Genomic DNA, 18,016 nt, shown 5'->3' with positions numbered 1-18,016 from the left:
CACTCACAACTGAGTTAAGCTTTTAAACAGTTTGGTAGTCAGAAGGCTGTAAACTAAGCCAGCCCCACTATCACCCTTTATGCCTAAGAAGCTTTTACCTTTTCTCTGGCGGTTTTCACACTCACCCTTGGCCAGTACATCATGTGCATCTTTAACTTTGGGGGACTTTCCTATGAAAGTGTCTTGAACAGCGCTGTCGTATCATCTGCAAAAGGCTCCTCATGCTGAAGTGGCCCTGCTGTGTCACCAACCAGTCTCCCTGAGCAGCCAGCAGTCTCCAAGAGTGGCCTTTTGAATTTTCCTAAGAGTGTGCTCATTATCCTGCCTGGTAATCCAGCAGCCTTAATTTCATTTCTGATTAATGAGAAACTAAAGAGTTTGATCTGGGCCTTTTCAGTCTCTGGCCCTTGCCAGACAGGGCAGGTCTGTGAGGAGCCCACACCACACCACACCACACCACACCACACCACACCACACCACACCACACCACACCATGTTTGTGGTGCAAATCAGGACCGAACTTACTACTAAATCCTATATTCTTCTGTGTTTGCATTCAGTGTGCATAAATGATACAAAAGGAGCCCTGGGCGGGCAGAGCGATGACCAGGACTGGCCCAGGAAGTGAGGAGGATCAGTGTACACTGGGAGAGCGTGTTATTTCACAGCCGTGCAACAAACACTCCTGTCTTTTTATTAACCTGTGTGGACCTTTCTATTTATTTAAACCAAATCACAATAAAAGCGAAATAAAGGCAGGTATGTGAACATTTCCGTGTTGTGGTGGTTTATCTAAGTAAGTACCCATGCACATAGACAAAGTAACCCAGAAAGCTCCTAGGGAGGCATCCTTTTATTGTTAGGAGTTCCAACCTTTTCCTGGAAGGTTAAAAAACAGCCGGCTCACCGGGGCAGCATATTTCACAGTTCCCTGTTCGGTTTACTGATGTATCAATCTACTCTGTGTAACACAGATAATTAACAGGGACAGGGCAGCTTGCTCTCCTGACGGTACTGTACTGTCCACTGTTGAAAGCTGGTGAGTAACCTTCAACAAAAATGTGTAGGGCTGAGGATGTGGCTCAGAGGTGGAACATGCCTAGGACGCTCGGGCACTGAGTAGTGCTTTGGCTGGCAGCTAGCGTCAGTGTGGGTGCACGCGTCCCTAAATGCAGAAATCCAAAACACTCCCAAACCAAAACTTTGTGAGCACCAATATAATGCCACAGTGGACAGGCCAGAGATACAGCTCAGTGGCACAAGCACCTGCCTGGCAAACAAAAGGTCCTGAGTTTGATCCCCTGTACAAAAAAAAAAAGCCACAGTGGAAAATTCTACATCACAAACATTGTTTTATGAACAAAGTTATTAAAATACTTTAGAAAATTACCTTCAGGCTATGTGTATAAGATATATATGAAACATAAATGAGTTTATATGTAAACTTGGATCCCAACCCCAAGATGCCTCGATATGTATATGAAAATATCCCAAAATCCAGAACACTCTGTCCCAAGCATTTCAGGCAAGGGATGCTCAGTGTGTACTCCTTGGAGAGGTGGTTTTGACTTGTAGAATTCAGGAAAAACTCTGTGCTACTGAAGGGAACCCACACATAAGATCACTGACCCCTGAATCACTGGCTAGGAGTACCCCTTGCTCTTCCACAGGGACAACTGTGAACTATTACAAAAAACAAAGCAGAGACTATTGTTTTAGGTTTGCTTTGAGGACAGGCTCCCAAGTACTAGATTTTAATTGTTTCAGAAGATTGTGATGGTGATACTGAATTTATGTCTACAGATGTCCTCTTTCGAACATATTTTAGAAAATTTACCAAAGTATGGCTTGCAGTAGTCATACCACACTGCGGCGTACAGTTCAGGGCCTCTCCCATACTGTCATACTCACTCATACTGTAAACATGCAGCTGATTCGAGGCTAAGGCCTCTTCCCCCACGCTGGTGAACATAGAAGCTGCTGTGCCTTAGCTGAGGAGGGTAGAGCTTAACTTGGTCACCAACTGGTCAGGCCCCAGGGGTACAAAGCTGAAGGGTATGGAGCTGCTGCAAGCAGCATAGCCTTTGAAAACCCATTTCTGTACAAGTCAAGTACACCCTGGGGAACTGGCCATTAGACCTGAAGTGAGTTTATACTTTGTTTTGAAATGGGCTTTTGCCCTATTCTCCTGGCTGTTCTTGAGCTCCTTGGTCTCATACAGTCCTCCTGGGGACTACAGGGGTGTACCACCATGCCTAGCCGGAAGTTTTTTTCTGGCCTGCAGTATTCACATCCACATTTAGCATGGATGAATTGGTCTTGGCAAATCCCTGTGAGACTGGGTATGATTCCTCATAGAGGAGGGTGGCTTTCTACACTGAACTCGTTAGGTTTTGTAATCATGCTGATGGCCTTAATCTTACCTGGGGTCAGAGTTGAATTCAGTGTTCTCTGGAATCATCTGATACATCTACCCTTTGATCTGTTTTCCTTATTAATAATGACACAGCTGTTATAGAAGATAATTCACTGATTCAGGTTAGTTAACATTTGGCATCTGCTTTCCTGCAGATAAAAGTCACTAGGCCCCAGAAGAGAGTGAACATTCTCTGTACTGCCAAACCCTACTTTTTGGCTGGAGTTGAACACTAGAACCTGTTATACCAGGTCTTAGAACTTAAGCAGAGTCTGAAGTGTGGATGGTCTTCTGTTTTGAGCATACCCCCACCCACTGTTAGGAAAGGCGCTTCTGCCCAGCCTCCTGCCACAGTGCCCCACATAAGCTGTTCTTGGATCTTCACCAGCTTTTTGCTTTGCAGTTGGATTGTGTTGCCTGTGTTCTGTGACCCACTTGTGACACCTCTAGTCCTGCACACTGGGAGTCGGGACCATAAAGTGGTTGAAAATAGAGTTTGCTCCCTCTCCCTTCTTGAAGTGGTGGTGGTTAATTTGGAAGAAGAATAACATCTCGTTCTGGGCCAGGGATGTGGCCCAGTGGCAGAGTGCTTGCCTACCACGTGTGAGGTCCAGCACTACAGCGACAGCAACACCAACAAAGAGATCTTGTTCTCAGGCTGCCTTTCCATACCAAACGTCCGCCCTGTGTGGGTAAAAGGGAGTTAGCGTCTTTCTTCGTGAAAGGCGCATGCCCACCTTTGCCAGTAAAATAAAAGGACCTGTGGAAACCATAATCTAAGCTGCCTAAACACCACACCAAACAGCCTGAAGGCCCAGACACTCAAGTGGAAATCTGAAAATGCACATCTCCCTCCCTCTGCCAGTTGCACGAAATTGCACGTTTTAGCTGTCTGTCAGATGGAAAGGTACAACAGCTCTTTGGCGTAGCCACACAATCCCTTCTGCAGGATTACAGACAAATGTGCCCGCTTTACAAATTCTGTGGAAGTGTGGTGCTTCGGACCAGGAAGCAGTGAAAAGAATACAGTCGAAAGTGTTCATCAAAAACAAACGCTGTTTGCTGTTCAAGTATTCTTTTCTTGGCGCATGTTTTTCCTGTAGAGACGGGCTCTGAATCTTAGGGAGCCCACACTGCTGCTGTTCTTGTCATTCTGGGTGCGTGGATGCTGTCCACAAGTGCTGAGTCAGCAGCTGCCTGCACTGCTTTGCCGCCCCAGGTTGAGCCAATGGGGGCTGTGGCCGCAGAGTTGGTTGGCCACCAGTGCGACGTTTGGCAACTTTCACACCACCTGCTCCAGTCAGCACTGCCGTGCCCTGGATGGGTTACCTCGCCTCCCTGGCCAGAGGTCATGCTTGTCTCTGTGCATCTTCGGAGGACTAAGAGAACGCGCTAAGTGCTGCAGCAGCAGGCGCATAGTTGGGGCTCCTTCAGTGCCCGCTGCCCATCCCTCCTGTTCACCTCAGCATGTTTTGTTCTGCGAATCCACAGAGCAGCTAGAGATGTACCTCTGGTCTTTGAGGACTTTCCGTGGGGTGGTAGGTGAGAGCCATGCGTCTCCAGCTAAGAGCCTGGGGGCTGTGGCCAGATGGATGGCACGATCCAGTCACATGTGTCCCCAACCTAGCGGCTGTTTACAGACCCGACTTTGAAAGGGCGATTCTTCTTGTGACTTGGAGGGTGGGGTGCGTCAGACACGCCAGGTCACAGTCTGAGAAATAACCATCTTCAGTTATTAATTCAACAAGTACTGGTGTCGGCACATCTCACATGTCCTTAATAAAGGGAAAAGTAACGCCATGAAAACTTCCACCCAGCCAGGCAGCATAGAAAGTGCCTGTGGGAATGAGGAAGACTCTTAGCGTGTGGTAAGAGAACAAAACACTGCAGTTCATCAGACTTGGTTTTGAGTCCTGGCCCTGCCTCATACCATCCATGTAACCTTGAACAAGTCTCACCCTGCGGTAGAATGGAAGTCTCAAGTGGGTGTGGTAATGCTCACCTGGCTGGTAGGGCGGAGGTGAGAATTAAAGACCGTAAAGGACAGATCTTAGACCATGCCTGGTTCCTAGGTGCTGGGTGGACAGTCGCTCTTTCTGCTGCGTTGTTTCTGTTGTGTCCTAACCAGCAGTAGAAGTAGTGTGGGAGGCTCTTGGGTGGGCATGAAGAAGGAAATAGGAACACTGCCACGTGAGTGGAGGGAAATTGGCACCAGCTGATAGAGCTTTTGCAGGATGGGCAGTCTCTCTGGCCACCCTGTCTTGGAATGGTGTGATTCGGTGAGTTTAGCAGCTTGAAATGTCCTGATCCTTGGTCTGCTGAGGTTTTGTCCGACAAGGGCAACCTTCGTCCTTGTCTGTGGCTGGGATTTCCTTCTGCTCCCTGGGAACTGAGAGATCCTGCGCTTGGTGTGGTTGTCAGGTTGCACTGCTGTGTTGCTGTCACTGACTGTCTTCACTCTCTTCCAGGGGCTCCACGGGCCTTACCCCTTCGGCCAGTCTTAAACGGGTGTCAGCGAGAAGAAAAATTAACAAAAGACAGAAGGCCCGACTTTGGGGGGGAGGGCAAGGGGTTCCTCTGGATTCCAGACCGCATCGCACGGACCCCTGGCCCTGACTCCCCACCCCAGAAGAAGAGGAAGCAGCAGAACAGACTAGTGTGGCGTGGACTCAGTGTGCATGTGTGAACGCCGAGTCGCAGGGATGGTGTTGAGGCTACCGAGAAATCCGCACGGCCACCTTGGGTTTTGTTCATTAGGTGTCAGTCTAACAAGTCACTGGGGCGCTCGGGGAAGGAACAAGTTCTGAATGGGGGAAAAAAAGCCATCTTTTTACACAAAAGTTATTTTGCCTACAGAGGTTGTAGTTTTGAGCACGTTAATTTCCCCCTCCTCCCCCTTCATTTTTTAACGAGGGGAAGATGCTCGGTAGAGTAGTGCTTGCCCCCGAAGCAGCTCAGGTGGAGAGCCAGCGTGGCATGGCGGGGACTCTGGTGCCGCAGGACTCCAGCAGGCTGGCCCCATTTGTCTCCAGTGGCATCAGCCGATGAGTTCGCCCTTCCTCCTCTCTTCTCTTTAATCTTCTGTTGATTTACACCTTTGACATTTGTATTTGTCAACCCCGTGGCTTGTTAGCATCAGAACCTCTCTGAAGACCAAACTTCCCTGTGTGGCCCGCAGAGGAAGCCTTGAGGACAGATCTCGGGTGACGGGGGAAGTTTCTGCGGCTGAGAGGCGTCCTCTGCACACACCTGTGAGCATTCAGATCGCTTTCCTTGCATGTTTCTCTTGGCAGAGAGAAACACCGTCGTGCTTACTGCGCTGTCCGTTCTCCGTGCGGCCGCTCCCCGCTCGCCCGGGAGCGGTTCTGCCGCGCTGGGCGGGGGCTGCAGCTCACCAGCAAGTGTGCAGCAGGCCAAGGGGCATCCTATGCTTCTCTGTTGTCACACAGCTCCCTGCCCTCTGTTTCCCTGCAGTCGTCCGTGGTGTTTTCATAGCCCGTTAGTGGAGGCTGAACTATTAAAGACGTGAAAATGCAGCCCCAGACCGGGAACGTGTCATGGGCCAGGGCCACAGTCACTGACTACTTGATCTTGGAGACCACATTTAGATGGCAGTGAGAGCCCCTCACCCCAGCAGGAAGCTTGGGCTTTGGTGAGGAGGTGGGCAGGGGTGGCCCCGCTGAGCCGTGAATTCCAAGCAGGTTGTGATGTGGTTGTCTCCATGGAAGCTTGAACCAGGCTAGAACAGCTGTCCGCCAAAGATACGAGAATATGCAAGTCCCCCTTCTCGGCCCCCTCACCCCCTCGAGTCTTGGTTGGTCTGAGAGCCAGGAGTGTGCCTCGAGGGTGCGGTTGCGGGGTCCCCTGCCAGTGACCACACCCCCATCTGCACCGGGGTGGGGGCAAGAAAAGCAGGGGGTCCAGGGGATGAGGGGCTGTCAGGGGTCCTGTAGCCTGGGTGTGGGTGAGGGTCTGCCTGCCTGTCTGTCTCTGTTTGGGTGTCTGAGTTCCAAAAAGTGTGTGGTGTTTCTCCTTATCTCCTCTGAGACTTGTTTTTAAATGATTGATTGTGGGTAAGAGGCTTGTATGAAATTCCCCCTTCACTTCTCCACTTCCCAAAAATCTTTGATTCGCTCCAGAAGCCTTGGAGAAGAGTGGAGCCCACCGTGGAGAGGGCCTGCAGCTGGGGCTGGACCAGGGCGTCCCTGGAGCGCCTACTTTCTATGCACACAGTACCCCACTCCCAGCAGAGCCGAGGGGAGTCCTTTCTGGGTGCTGCACTGCAGGTCTCAGGACGGCTTTTTGTCTCAAAGCCTCCTTAGACCCGGTTTGCTGCTGCTGCTGGTGCCAATCTCCTAGGACACTGCCACCCTGGAGCATTCACATGCCCCCCTTCCTGCTTGCCAGCCTTGAAGCAGCGTGGCAGAATCCTGGGCGGCTTCACACCCCCTGCTTTGCTGCCTTCCTTGTCTGCCCCACACGAGGTGCCCTGTCCCAGGTTCCCAGCAAGGGCCTCATTAACCACCGTCGGAAAGTCCAGACCTCCAGAAGCATCCAGTCCAGTCCAGAAGCATCCTGCCCTCTTGCTTGTAGGCAGCCTCACCCAGCAAGTTACAGGGCCCGGCACCATGGCTTCCTTCCCAAGAACAAACGATTCCCGTGCACATCCACTACAAGGTGAACTTTCTGCAGAAGGCCAGGGCAGGCTTTGACTGGTGGCTTCGCCAGGGTTAGAGGAGGGCATTGGTACCATCATTCTCCCTGCCTTCATTTCACGGCCTGAGCATCGCGTGGCGCCCCTCTCCTCCCCCGTCTAGCGGGGTGGCAGAGACTACCTCTCAGCCCCAGTAGTCCGTGCTCCTCAGAATCCTCACTCGAAGCAGGCCATCTCTGGGCGGGACCCCCAACGTCTGCACCCAAGAGGTGAGGCAGCCACCGTCCTTGGGTGACGGGGCCTGAGCCCAGTTGGGAAGATGGAGGAGTGCAGCCTGGGGAAGAACCGGTCCGTGTGCATGGAGTGCGGGGTGTGTGTGCGGATGTGTGTGCACGTGTGCATGCCTTTTTCTTTTTGCTGTGGGGACAGTTGAGTTTGGGGTGTTTTTCTACAAGAAACAGCTTCTCTCCTAGTGAGGACTGGCTGTAGCCCTAAGCCCATCAAAGACACGGCCTGCCTGGAGAGAACGCACGGAGCTCGCTGGTGGCCTGAAGGCCGCTAAGAAGAGAGGCGGGCAAGAGAATGAACCCCTCCCCAAATTCAGTCTGAGCCTCCGCAGGAGAGCGAGTCAGGGTTGCCAGGGCCCAGAGGTGCAGCTGGTGCCCCGCCGCACCCACCCGCCCTGCATCGCCTTCCCTTGGTTCCGTGGGTGAGCGCGGGAGCAGCAGTGCTGCCCCTTCCACCCGGACAGCCGTGTGTGTGGCGAGCGAGCTGGTGGGTGTTTGTGGTGGGGCCTCGTGGTGCCTGGGAGGAGCTGAAGATGAGGTTTTCCTTACTGTGTAAATGAATATTTGTATGATTAAATTAACACAAAAAAACCTTGCCACCTGCGTCTGTTTTCTTGCAACCTCAAACCTGCTTGGCCTGCGGGGCGGGGCCCACGTGGCTCTGTGATGTACCCGTGTGGTCTCTGGATCTTGCCCTCTCCCAGGGGAAAACTGAGACCATGAGTTCATTGTATTTGTGGGAAATCGGTCCTGGGCTTGCAGTTGGGCCTGCTGTCCTTCCTCGTGCCCAGTGACTAGAAAGGTCAGGAAACAGCTTCCAGATGGCCTTTTGGTCGCTAGAGTGCCAGGCCTCTGTTGCTCACCACTCTTTCCCTGGCACATAAAGAAGCCCTGCTGAGTTAGCGTTGCTCAGCCGCAAGCATCACTGCAAGCCGCCCCAGCTGTTGGTGGGCTGGGTAAGTTTTGCGAGCTGGCCTGGGAGCCTGAGGTAGGTAAACTGGAAGCCCTCCGCGTGCATCCACACGGGACGGCCAATGACCTTGATGGGACAGGAAGCAGATGTTGCTAACTGACCGATACGACAGCAAGTGGGCTTTCAGGCCTCCTTCATCTCTATAGCAGTCTTCAGAGCTCCGAACTTACCATATTTTCACCCCTGTGTGTTGCAGAGTGCGAGGTCAGGAGGGAAGGCATTGCCTGAGCCTCGGGTCAGTGGCTGGGCAGGCGGGGACCTCTGGCCTCCTAGATGGTGGTAGTATCGTGGGTTCACTGCAGAAGTAGCCTTTCATCTACAGACGCCTGCACTGGGCTTTCCTGCCTGGCCAAGCTATGTTCTAGTGATGGCTGTGGGCTAGGGAATCTAGAGTGTAGGCATAGGGGTGTATCTGGCCAGGACACACACAGGCCTGGTCCCTTACCCAAGGGCCCAGTTGGAAGACTTAGGGCAGCCTTGCGCAGCCCGAGGTGAAGGAGCCTGGGAGATGCCCTGAGACCCTCGGGCAGGTGTTCTCATCCTCAACCCAACCCGTGACAGTGCACCTGCATCCTGCTTCCTTCTAGGCACCTGCAGCTGTTTGTTCTTCACAGGAGAGGGCCCCACCCCATCACCTGGGTCTCTGGCAGCACTGACCCAGACTGTCCTGACACCCCTTCTGCTGAACAGTTATTTGCTTGGCAGAATCTGTTTGTCTTTGGGGCTGTAACCTGTCAAGTCACTGGGCTCTGGGCAAAAGGAGCAAGTTTGGTGGTAGCTGACCTGAGCCATTCCCACGGGGGCTGGGTGACAGGGGCTCTCAGCTGACCTGAGGGATGGGGAGGGGCAGTTGTAGGGGTCGGGGACCCAGCCCGCCGGGTAGAACAAACAGGTGCTTCACACCACCACCCTGGCCAGCTCAGTTTGTAGCAGGGTGCCTCCCCTGTTCCTGAGAAGGCCCCTCCCTCTGCTGCCGGCTGTGACCCAGCCATGGCCACTGCTGAGAGAATAGTATCCAAAGGCCCTTGTGGCTGCCCCAGCTGTCAGAGATGGGCGGGGAGCAGGAGTGGGTGCGGGCCTGGCCTCAGAGAGTGAGTCCTGACTGCCCATCTGTAAGATGGAGATGTGCTGGTTTGGTAACTGGGACCACACACCCTTTTTAGCCCTAGTTCTGAGGTGGTACAGTCTCGGGCAGTTCTGGGTTAGAATGTAGGTTCTGACTGAGTGGGTCTTGGACAAGGCAGCAAGAGGCTGCATTTCTAACAAGCTTGCAGGTCAGCGAGTGCTGTGATAGACACGGACAGCGCTGTGAGGACAGCAGGGGTGGCCTGTGAGGCACGGCTGTATTGGCCAGGCCTGCAGGAATTCAAAGGAGCTGACATCGTCTGGCACAGTGATGGTCAAGATGTGGGCTGTGGTTTGACCAGGCTGTGATCTCTGGCTTCCACATGCCCGGCGTGCTACTCTTCTGTCATGAACAAGTGTCAGTGTCCACTATAATGATGGCAACACCTGCTGACCGTCATTGACCAGCTCCTATGAAACGATTTGTTTATGTGAGTGGCCTCATTTAATCCATAGCCGTCCACACAAGGCAGCTCAGGGCAGCCAGGCCTGCTGCACAGTTTGTAAGCAACTTTAAGAGTCACAAGTCCCTTGAGCGTGGGACAGTGGGTGTCTGGAGGGAATGGGGTAAGGGGCGACCTGGAGGCTTGAGGGTGTAACACACGCTGAGGCCTGCAGACAGACTGACAGGCACAGGGGAGACAGGCTGCCGGAACGGGGGAGAGGGCGGTGTGCTGGGGGCCCTGGGAGGAGGTCCACACACGGATGAGGAACGTCCCTTCCCGAGGGCCAGTTGCTGAGTCTAGAGGGGAGGAGGCTATGCAAACAGGGCTTGTCCTAGGGCTGTCACCTTTGAGGAGGTACCTTCCTGGGGACCACACTGCCTGTGGCCCTTTGCAGTCCATTTATTTGTTTATTGAACATCATTTTTGTGCTCCTTGGTGCCAGGGACAGAGCAGGGACCAAGGAGAGAAAAACCCTTGGCCACATGGAGCTACATTCTAGTTCAACAGAAAGAAACAGCGAAGGCAGGCATTCCCAGAGGGAAGGGGATTGGCATTTCACGTGGACAGTCAGGGAGGCCTTTGGAGGTCCAGGGGCGGAACACTCCAGGCAGGAAGAACAGCAAGTGCAAAGGCCCTGGAGCGGGTAAGAGGCAGGTGAGAGGTGAGGGGGTCTGATGCTGGACTGTGGGTTGGCTTCTGTCAGGAGATGGGAGCCATCTGAGGATTGTGAGCTGCGGCGGCCACACAGCCAACGTACCTTAGAAGGGCCCTGGCTGCAGGTTGCAAATGAACTGCAGGAGGTGCAGGTAGAAGCAGGGAAGCAGTTCTGGAGTATGAGAGGCAGCCACACCTGAGATTGGGTCTGAACCACTAGAATCTAGTAGCTAGACCAGTTACTGTCACCTAAATCAGAGTAAAGGAGCGGACTTGAGGGGAGCAGCGGGAATCCTCCCAAGGACAGTCTGGGACAGTCACAGGAGAGAGGCCTGGCCGACTCAGAGCTGGAGGGGCCGTGCTCACATGCACCAAGCCCCGTCAAGACACTCGAGATCCCTGATCCTGGGGGCTGTCGCTGCTCGGTGCCTCCATAAAGCCAAGGCACCCCCGCTTCCCCCTTCCCCAATCAGAGGGCAGTGGGCAGATCACCGGCCAGGAGGGGAAGTGGCTGAGCTTTGAGGGAATCCTCTCAGGGTGTGGTCAGAGCTGCCAGCGCATCTCAGCCGTGCTCCTGGGAGCAGCAGAGGGCGCCACACAGCCCTGGCTCTTGTGGGAAGGACGGATAGACGAGGATTCTGGCAGGTGTTGCCTCTGCTCTCGGCACCCAGGTAGGCGAGCTTGGGTTTGAATGCAGGCTCTGCTGCTTCTAGGCTGAGCGGCCGTGGTGTTGATCATGTGTGAAATGACGGGTTCCAGAGGTGCCGTGGGAATTAAACCACCCTAAAAAAGTTCACAGGCTCAGGGTAGCTCTCCAATATGTGGGGACCGTTGCTGTATCATCACGACCTGCTAGGTGTGAGCTGGGCCGCCGGCGTGGAGGTGGGGATGAGCGCTGGGAGGGGGGCAGTCTCCCACCTGCGGCCCGCCCGGGCCTCTCCTAGGCCCCCGCTCTCACTGCCAACAAACTTCCCAGTGAGTACGTCTTGGTTCGGGTGGGAGTGTGGACGCTGTCGAGGAGCAGGACCATCCCGGAAGGGGCGTGGATCCTGTCTTGCTCTTAGGACAGGCTGCAAGGAGAGCGGGCTGGGCTCAGTAGCTTGACAAAGAAGTGGACCTGTGCGCAGGTGCCAGCCCAGTTCCTGGAGGCAGACAGCTCGGTGCAGCCGCCAGACGGTGCAGGGTCTGCTGGACAGGGTGGGTCCCAGATGTGCCCGCAGTTGACAATGACGGCCCAGAAACCTGCGCCTGAGAACTGGTTGGGCTGCTGTGGTTTCCCACTTCCGAGGGTGGAGTATGGGGCCGACACGTCCGCATCCAGGTGCCCACAAGGAACCGTGTCAGTGCCAGAGCCAGGGAGGGAGACCGGGGCCACAGGTGGGCACAGAGGTGGCGTTGGAGCGGCGCCAGTGTGCTCGCTCCTTCCCCTGCTCACCTCGGTCTCCTGCCTGCTCTCCTCACATGCTTGGGAGTTTCCTGAGAGTGGAGCCCCCACTTAGAGGCCCTTGCTGGGGGGTGCAGGCCTGCGTTCAAGGTGCCTGCTGAGAGGTGCAGCTCAGGCAGCTATAGCTTGAGCCGGGTTGGAGGGACATCTGTGTTGAGCTGCCGCTCCTGCGCCCCTGATGGGGTTCATCCAGGGCTGATGAAGACGGGCGGGCAGGGAGACCCCTGGGAGTCAGGTAGAGCGAGCGTCCTGGGAGGGGGCTGCCGTCACACACTAAGCTGGAGCGGCTGGGAGAGGTGGGCTCTCTGCGGGCACCTTGGGAGGGGAACAGGGACCAGTCTCCACAAACGTGAGAGGCCGCTCCTGCCCAGGCTGTCCCCGACACCCAAGCCAGCAAGGACGGCCAAGGCCCCCTCGGGAAGAGTCAGCGAGTGGCTGGGAAGCAGGGACTGACTCCAGCTGACTCAGATCCCCAAGTCCGGCTGCCAGGCCTGGGGGTGCGGAGTGGGGGCCACCGTGGTGGTGGTTGTGCCCGAGGGGAGGCAGCCGTGGCTCTCAGCGCCGGTTTGCATGGAGCAGAGAGAAATTTGCATCTCTGAGAAATGGCAGCTGGGGAGGGAAGGGGCTGGCAGCCCGCAGCTTTCAGTCTCGGTCCTGGCGTGGGGGCGCGGGGAGCAGGCCCTGCAGGCACCCCACACTGCCTCTACCAGACCGGGGGCAGAGCTGGCTCCCAGGCCCCTTGGCTCCGGGCTTGGGTTGTGCCCTGTGTAGGGCACAGAAAACAGCGCCCTCCGGTACCTGCACGGGCACACTCCTGCCCACACTCACACCTCCTCAGTGGTCACTTTTTAGGGTTTTCTTAAGAGTCAGGAGTATCTGAATTCCATTTTGTCCTCTCAGCCCTCTGAAGGAAGTGCTAATTTTCTGTTATTGATGGGTAACTGACAGCAAAGAGCTCGTCAAGGCAGAGCTTACAGATCTTCGCTATGTGGTCACACACCTGCAGGGCCTTCACCCAGGCCCCCATCTGGAACATGCGCAGCACCCAGCAGCTCCCGCAGGCGCCCTCCCAGGAGGGCCACACCCTGCAAAGGTGGATGCTGCTATTCCTCCCACTTCGGAGGTGAGAAAGCCACACGTGGTCACAAAGGGTCGGAAGGTCTATTTGTTCTTTCCACAAAGAAAGCCACGGAAGAAATCCAAGCTTTGCTGTCAGCCATGCCCTTACGTTCGACAACAAGGTTTAAACTGCCTTATGTGAACAAGACGCCCTTGAGAATGGGCTGGCCCACAACCCTCACCAGCAGCTGCACACACATCCTGTCAGTCACAGCATGGTCCCGTTCCTTCTCTCTACAAGGCTGCTGCTTCATTTCATCCGAGGGAATCTGGATTCCATTTGTAAGAAAGGAAGAGAAGAGAGCCGGACAAGGCGCACGCCTATAATCCCAGCACTCAGGAGGCTGAGGCAGGAGGATCATTGCAAGTTCGAGACCAGCCTGGGCTACAAAGTGAGCTCAAGGCCAGCCTGAACTGCATAGAGAGACCCTGTCTCAAAAAGACAGAAAAAAAAAAAAAAAAAATGGAAGGAAGGAAGAGAAGAGAAGAGTAAAGAACAGACAGACACTGGGGAGGCAACCGGTCGCCTCTCTTCCCCAGGTCTGTCCTGTTCTCCTCTTTCTCTGCTTCCTGCCCCCTGGCAACAGTAGATTCTCTAGGAAGATGAGGGGTGCCACTGCTCAGAGCTGGGGACTCAGCAGGGGACGAACTTGCCTGGTCCCTGTCCCCGGTGTGCTGTCCTTCTGTTTGTCTGCTTCTCTGTTTGTTTTTGAGACAGGATCTCACTAGGTAGTTCAGGCTGGGCTTGTGTTCACTTTGTAGCCCAGGCTGGTCTCAAACTCACAACGATCCTCCTGCCTCAGCCTCCCAAGTGCTGGGATTACAGACGTGGGCCACCACGCTCGGCTGTGCTGTCATTGTGATGGAGACAGAGATGGTCCGCCACCAACCCCACCCCGTAAGGATGGTTTCAAGATCCCCTAAAGAGGCGCCAAGAAGATAAATCAGGGAGGACTGGAGTGACGCGAAGCAAGTGTCACCAAGGTGCACCAGCAGTCAGCCCTGGAGAGGTGGGAGTGAAGGTGACTGCGGGGAAGTGGCCCCCTCCCTGGACCAGGCAGCCCACTACGGCCAGACAGCGGCCCCTCAGAGCACAGCTTCAGAGAGAGCTCCCAGGCAGGAGAGGGGATAAAAAGTCACAGGGTGTATGTGTGTGTGTGAGAGAGAGACAGAGAGATGAGGCTTCGTGCTGGGGTGGCCCAGAAGACCATGGTCCCCAGCAGTCTTCCCTTTCGGGCTGAGCCCTGGGTTTGTGTGAACGCCAAGGCTCCAAGTCGGATTCTGCGGAAGCAAGCGGCCTCCACCCAGGCCCCCAGCCAGGCGCTCTTGGCAGCACCTGAAGCCTGGAGAGGAGCCAGCCCTGCCCCAAAGCAGCCACGTGGGCGCAGCCACCGAGGCCTGACGCCCTTTGGGGGAAGAAAGCTGTCCCAGGTGCTGGGGGAAGGAAGGACGCTGAGTCCCCAGCCGGTCTCCTGAAAACCCTGCTGCCCTGGGCCTGCCTCTCCCTGTAGTGTCCCTGAGCCCCTTAGGAAGGTCGCAGAACACCCTGCTGCACTGCTGAGGATACGCACATGTCCACAGGATGTGCCGTCCCTGCAGGAGCTCCCAAGAGGGTCCCATAGGAGCCCTGGAGAGACAGGCCCCGCTGACATGGGGGACTGAGGCGGGGTGGGGTCGTCACAACCCCCGTGTGGAAACCCACCAGGTCACCCACACACCCAGGCCCGAGAGTGCTGTTTATCCTTCACCCGATCTCCCGTCACCCCGGGCTGTATGGAATCTGTGTGGCATACAGGAAGCTGAAGCCCTTGCTGAAGGTTTCAGGGTGCTTGGGCCGGGCTGCCCGTGGTCCCCAGTGCCGGTGTGGCAGTGCTGAGAGGTGGGCAGGATGCGAGCTCCGCTCTCACTTGCACCTGGGCTGGGATCCAGGTGGGATCCGGGCAGCTTGCTGAGCTGCCGGGCCTGGGTGTCCTCACCTGTCACCCCCGCTACACGGGGTCATTGTCAGACTGCGACGCAGGCTGGCCTGAGGCCCCTGCCGTCCTCTGGAGGCCAGGCACCAGCTGGGGCCCAGCTCCTCAGTGGGCCGTGTCCCTTTCCCTGCCTGGGGCCCTGTGCCAGCCAGGCCCGCCCGTGCCGTATCTTCCAGATGGCACCATAAAGCCACCCCCTAGCCTGTGCGTCCGGAAACAAACAGCCCCTCCCAGGAACCCCACCCCCCAGAGGCCACCACAGCAGAGTCACCCGGTGGGACACCTCCTGTCCCGGCCAGGTGTGCTGGCTGCAGATCAGGCCTAGGGCCAAGGTCCCCCCTTCCTGGAAGAGGGGACTTCCGGGACCTCGACCACCCTCCCTCCTCATTCTCCTCCTGCTCTCGAGGTCCCTTCCTCCTCTGAAGAGAAACAGCTCTTCCGCCAGGAAATCGGGGGGATCCTGCAGCCTCCCTGGCTGGCTGTGGGGGCTGAGAGCTTGCTGTGGGTGTGCTGCAGGGCACCCTCTGATCTGTCACCTACGTGAGTCACACGGGGCATCCCTGGAGAGCCAAGGCACAAGTACCCTGCCAGTGTCACTCGTCCTCTCTCCTAGACACACCATTCTGCTCCCAGGGCCCCGCAGGACAGAGCCTGGGCCTCAGCACTGCAGCAAGTGGCAGGTTCCAGCGTGGAGGACCGGGGTCCTAAGGGGCTCCAGCTCCTTGACCAGTGAGGGCTGGCTCGGCCCCCAGCCACCCCGCCTGACACCTCCTCTTCAGCCACCCGACTCTGCCTATCTTCTCCAAAACTTCGCTCTCCCTACACTCTGGTTTCAGAGTCCGCCCTGAACAATTTCACCTGGTCGCAGGTTGGTAGGGGACCTCTCAGGGCTCATATGTGCTCCCTGCCCAGGGACGCTTCACCATGATGCCTGCCTGAGCCCCTTTGTGAAAATTTCAGGCTGGAGCCAGGGAAGAGGGTGCCAAGTGGTGCCGAGGACCCCAGTGAGACGGGAGCAGCCCCAGCTGGGGAGAGGACTTTCTGTGGGGGTTGGAGGACAGGCCAACCAAGGTTGCCCCGGCCAGGTGACCACCTACCCCAGGAAACTGGCTTCTCACTCTGCCTGACCCCTGCTCCGTGGACCTCGGCCACCCATTTGCCTCATCCGTAAGCTGACGAGGTGAAATGCGGCTGCTATATAAACAGTCCGCCCAGCCCATGATGGAGTTGTGGGGTGCAGAGGGGAGGGACTGGGGAGGCAGTGGGGATCCATGCTAGGAGGACTGCCCAGGGCCTGGTGACAGGAGGTCTGACCCAGCTTTTCAGCTTTTAGAAGACCAGGCTGAGGCCCAGAGAGGGAAAGAAACTGAAGGGGACTGCACAGCAAGTCAGGCAGAGCTGGGGCCACACCTACCACGGGGAGGGTCTTCAGCCCCAGGTGCCCTCGTCCTGAGACTTCCCGCCACTCCGTTCTTGAAGCCACACTGATGAGCCCCACTGCTGCCCACAGCCCTGCCTGCCTGGGCTTGGTGATCTCAAAGGTGGGTGGTGGGGAAGTCCCCGGACACTGCCCGTGAGAGTACGCAAAGGATGACCCTGCCTTAGCCCAAGAGGTTGGCACTACCTGGGGAAATCGAGGCCAGTGGGGCGGTGAAGGAACCAAGGGACTCTGGCGAGGTCACATGAGTTGTGCACCCGCCCTATGCACGTGTGGTCACCCTCCTCACACCCGCCCTGTTCCCAGCCTTTCCATCCAGGGGCTGCCTGGGCTCTGGCCTGAGCTCCCCTGAGCCCCCCAAGGGTGGCTGGGCCCAGAACCCAGGCTCCACAAAGACTCTGTGAGTGGCCGGCAGGTGTGGGCTTTCCTTGCCCGCTGGGCAGTGACACCCGAGACGCTGGGTGGCTCCTGCTTCCCGCAACAGCAGCTGCGTCCCAGCCTGGGCGGGGACCCTGGCTTCCCTGAGGTGACGCGGGAGCTCCGTCAGGCAGGAGAGTTAAGGGTCACTGGTGGAGCTGGGGCAGCTTCTGGAGGCCCCCCGGGGCCAGTGGAAGATACAGGAGCAAGAGCTGGCCCAAGCGGAGGGAAGGCTGGACAGGACACGCGGCCTGCGGTGTGACTCAGGCAGACCCCTCACTCTCATGTCCTTTGGGGCTGGCTCCATGTCCCACCCCCAGGGCCGGACTCGGTCTGCAGAGCCACCCCCTGCCCTTTCTCCCAGGGCAGATCTCCAGCACCTTGACAGCAGCGGAGCCCCCTGCCCGCAGCCCCAGGGTAGGGTGGGAGCGAGTAGAACCCCACACCAGGAAGCAGACCCGGTTCCCGTCCCCCTCCATGGCCCTCCTCTTCCCACACGCATGGCCATTGTTCTCCGGCAGTCACGTCTCCCACAGGAACCTTGCCCCGCACCCTCTGCCTCCCTGGGGCCGCACCCAGCAAAGCCAACCTGTCCGTCCGTCCATCTGTCCGTTCCTTCATCTCACACACAGCTGTTTGCCAGGCATCGCGCTGGCACCCAAGGATACCAAGCAGGTGCCACAAAATCCTGTCTGGCTCCCAGCCTGTGGGGGACACAGGCCAGGAGGGCCGTTTGATAACGCAGGACATGTGCTGTGCCCCCTGGGAGGGACCCAAGAATGACAGGATGAGAAACGGCTCCTAGCAGGAGAAGCGTGTTTTGGATTCTGAAAACATAGACTGGAACCTAGTACAGGCGTGGTGGTGCACACCTGTAACCCCAGCACTCTGGGAGGCTGAGGCAGGAGGATTGCAAGTTTGAGCCCAGCCCAGGCAACTAAGAAACTTAGTGCAACTTACCTCAAAATAAAAATAAGCTGGGGGCATAGTGAAGGCCCTGGGTCCAATTTCCAGTCTCGAGGCTGGGGCTGTGGGGGATGGGAGGCTGAGCCCCTGGCATTGGGTGATTT

General features: G+C 56.5%; 1 protein-coding gene across 1 annotated transcript in view; it reads left to right on the top strand.

Moving 5' to 3' along the window:
* The window catches only part of LOC102018326 (chromosome unknown open reading frame, human C6orf106), a gene marked incomplete at its 5' end in the record, with an annotated part of 72,001 nt that extends 67,058 nt beyond the window's left edge, over nucleotides 1-4,943 (top strand). Inside the window, 1 exon segment of the mRNA XM_005389532.2 lies at nucleotides 4,885-4,943. Within this exon segment, the coding sequence (XP_005389589.1) occupies nucleotides 4,885-4,920 (36 nt within the window). The 3' untranslated portion in view covers nucleotides 4,921-4,943.
* Between the last annotated feature and the right edge of the window lie 13,073 nt (nucleotides 4,944-18,016).

This window comes from Chinchilla lanigera, unplaced genomic scaffold (genome assembly GCF_000276665.1).
Source record: "Chinchilla lanigera isolate Chin_1 unplaced genomic scaffold, ChiLan1.0 scaffold00036, whole genome shotgun sequence".
Lineage (NCBI taxonomy): Eukaryota > Metazoa > Chordata > Mammalia > Rodentia > Chinchillidae > Chinchilla > Chinchilla lanigera.
This window is presented reverse-complemented; position numbering and strand designations above follow the sequence as displayed.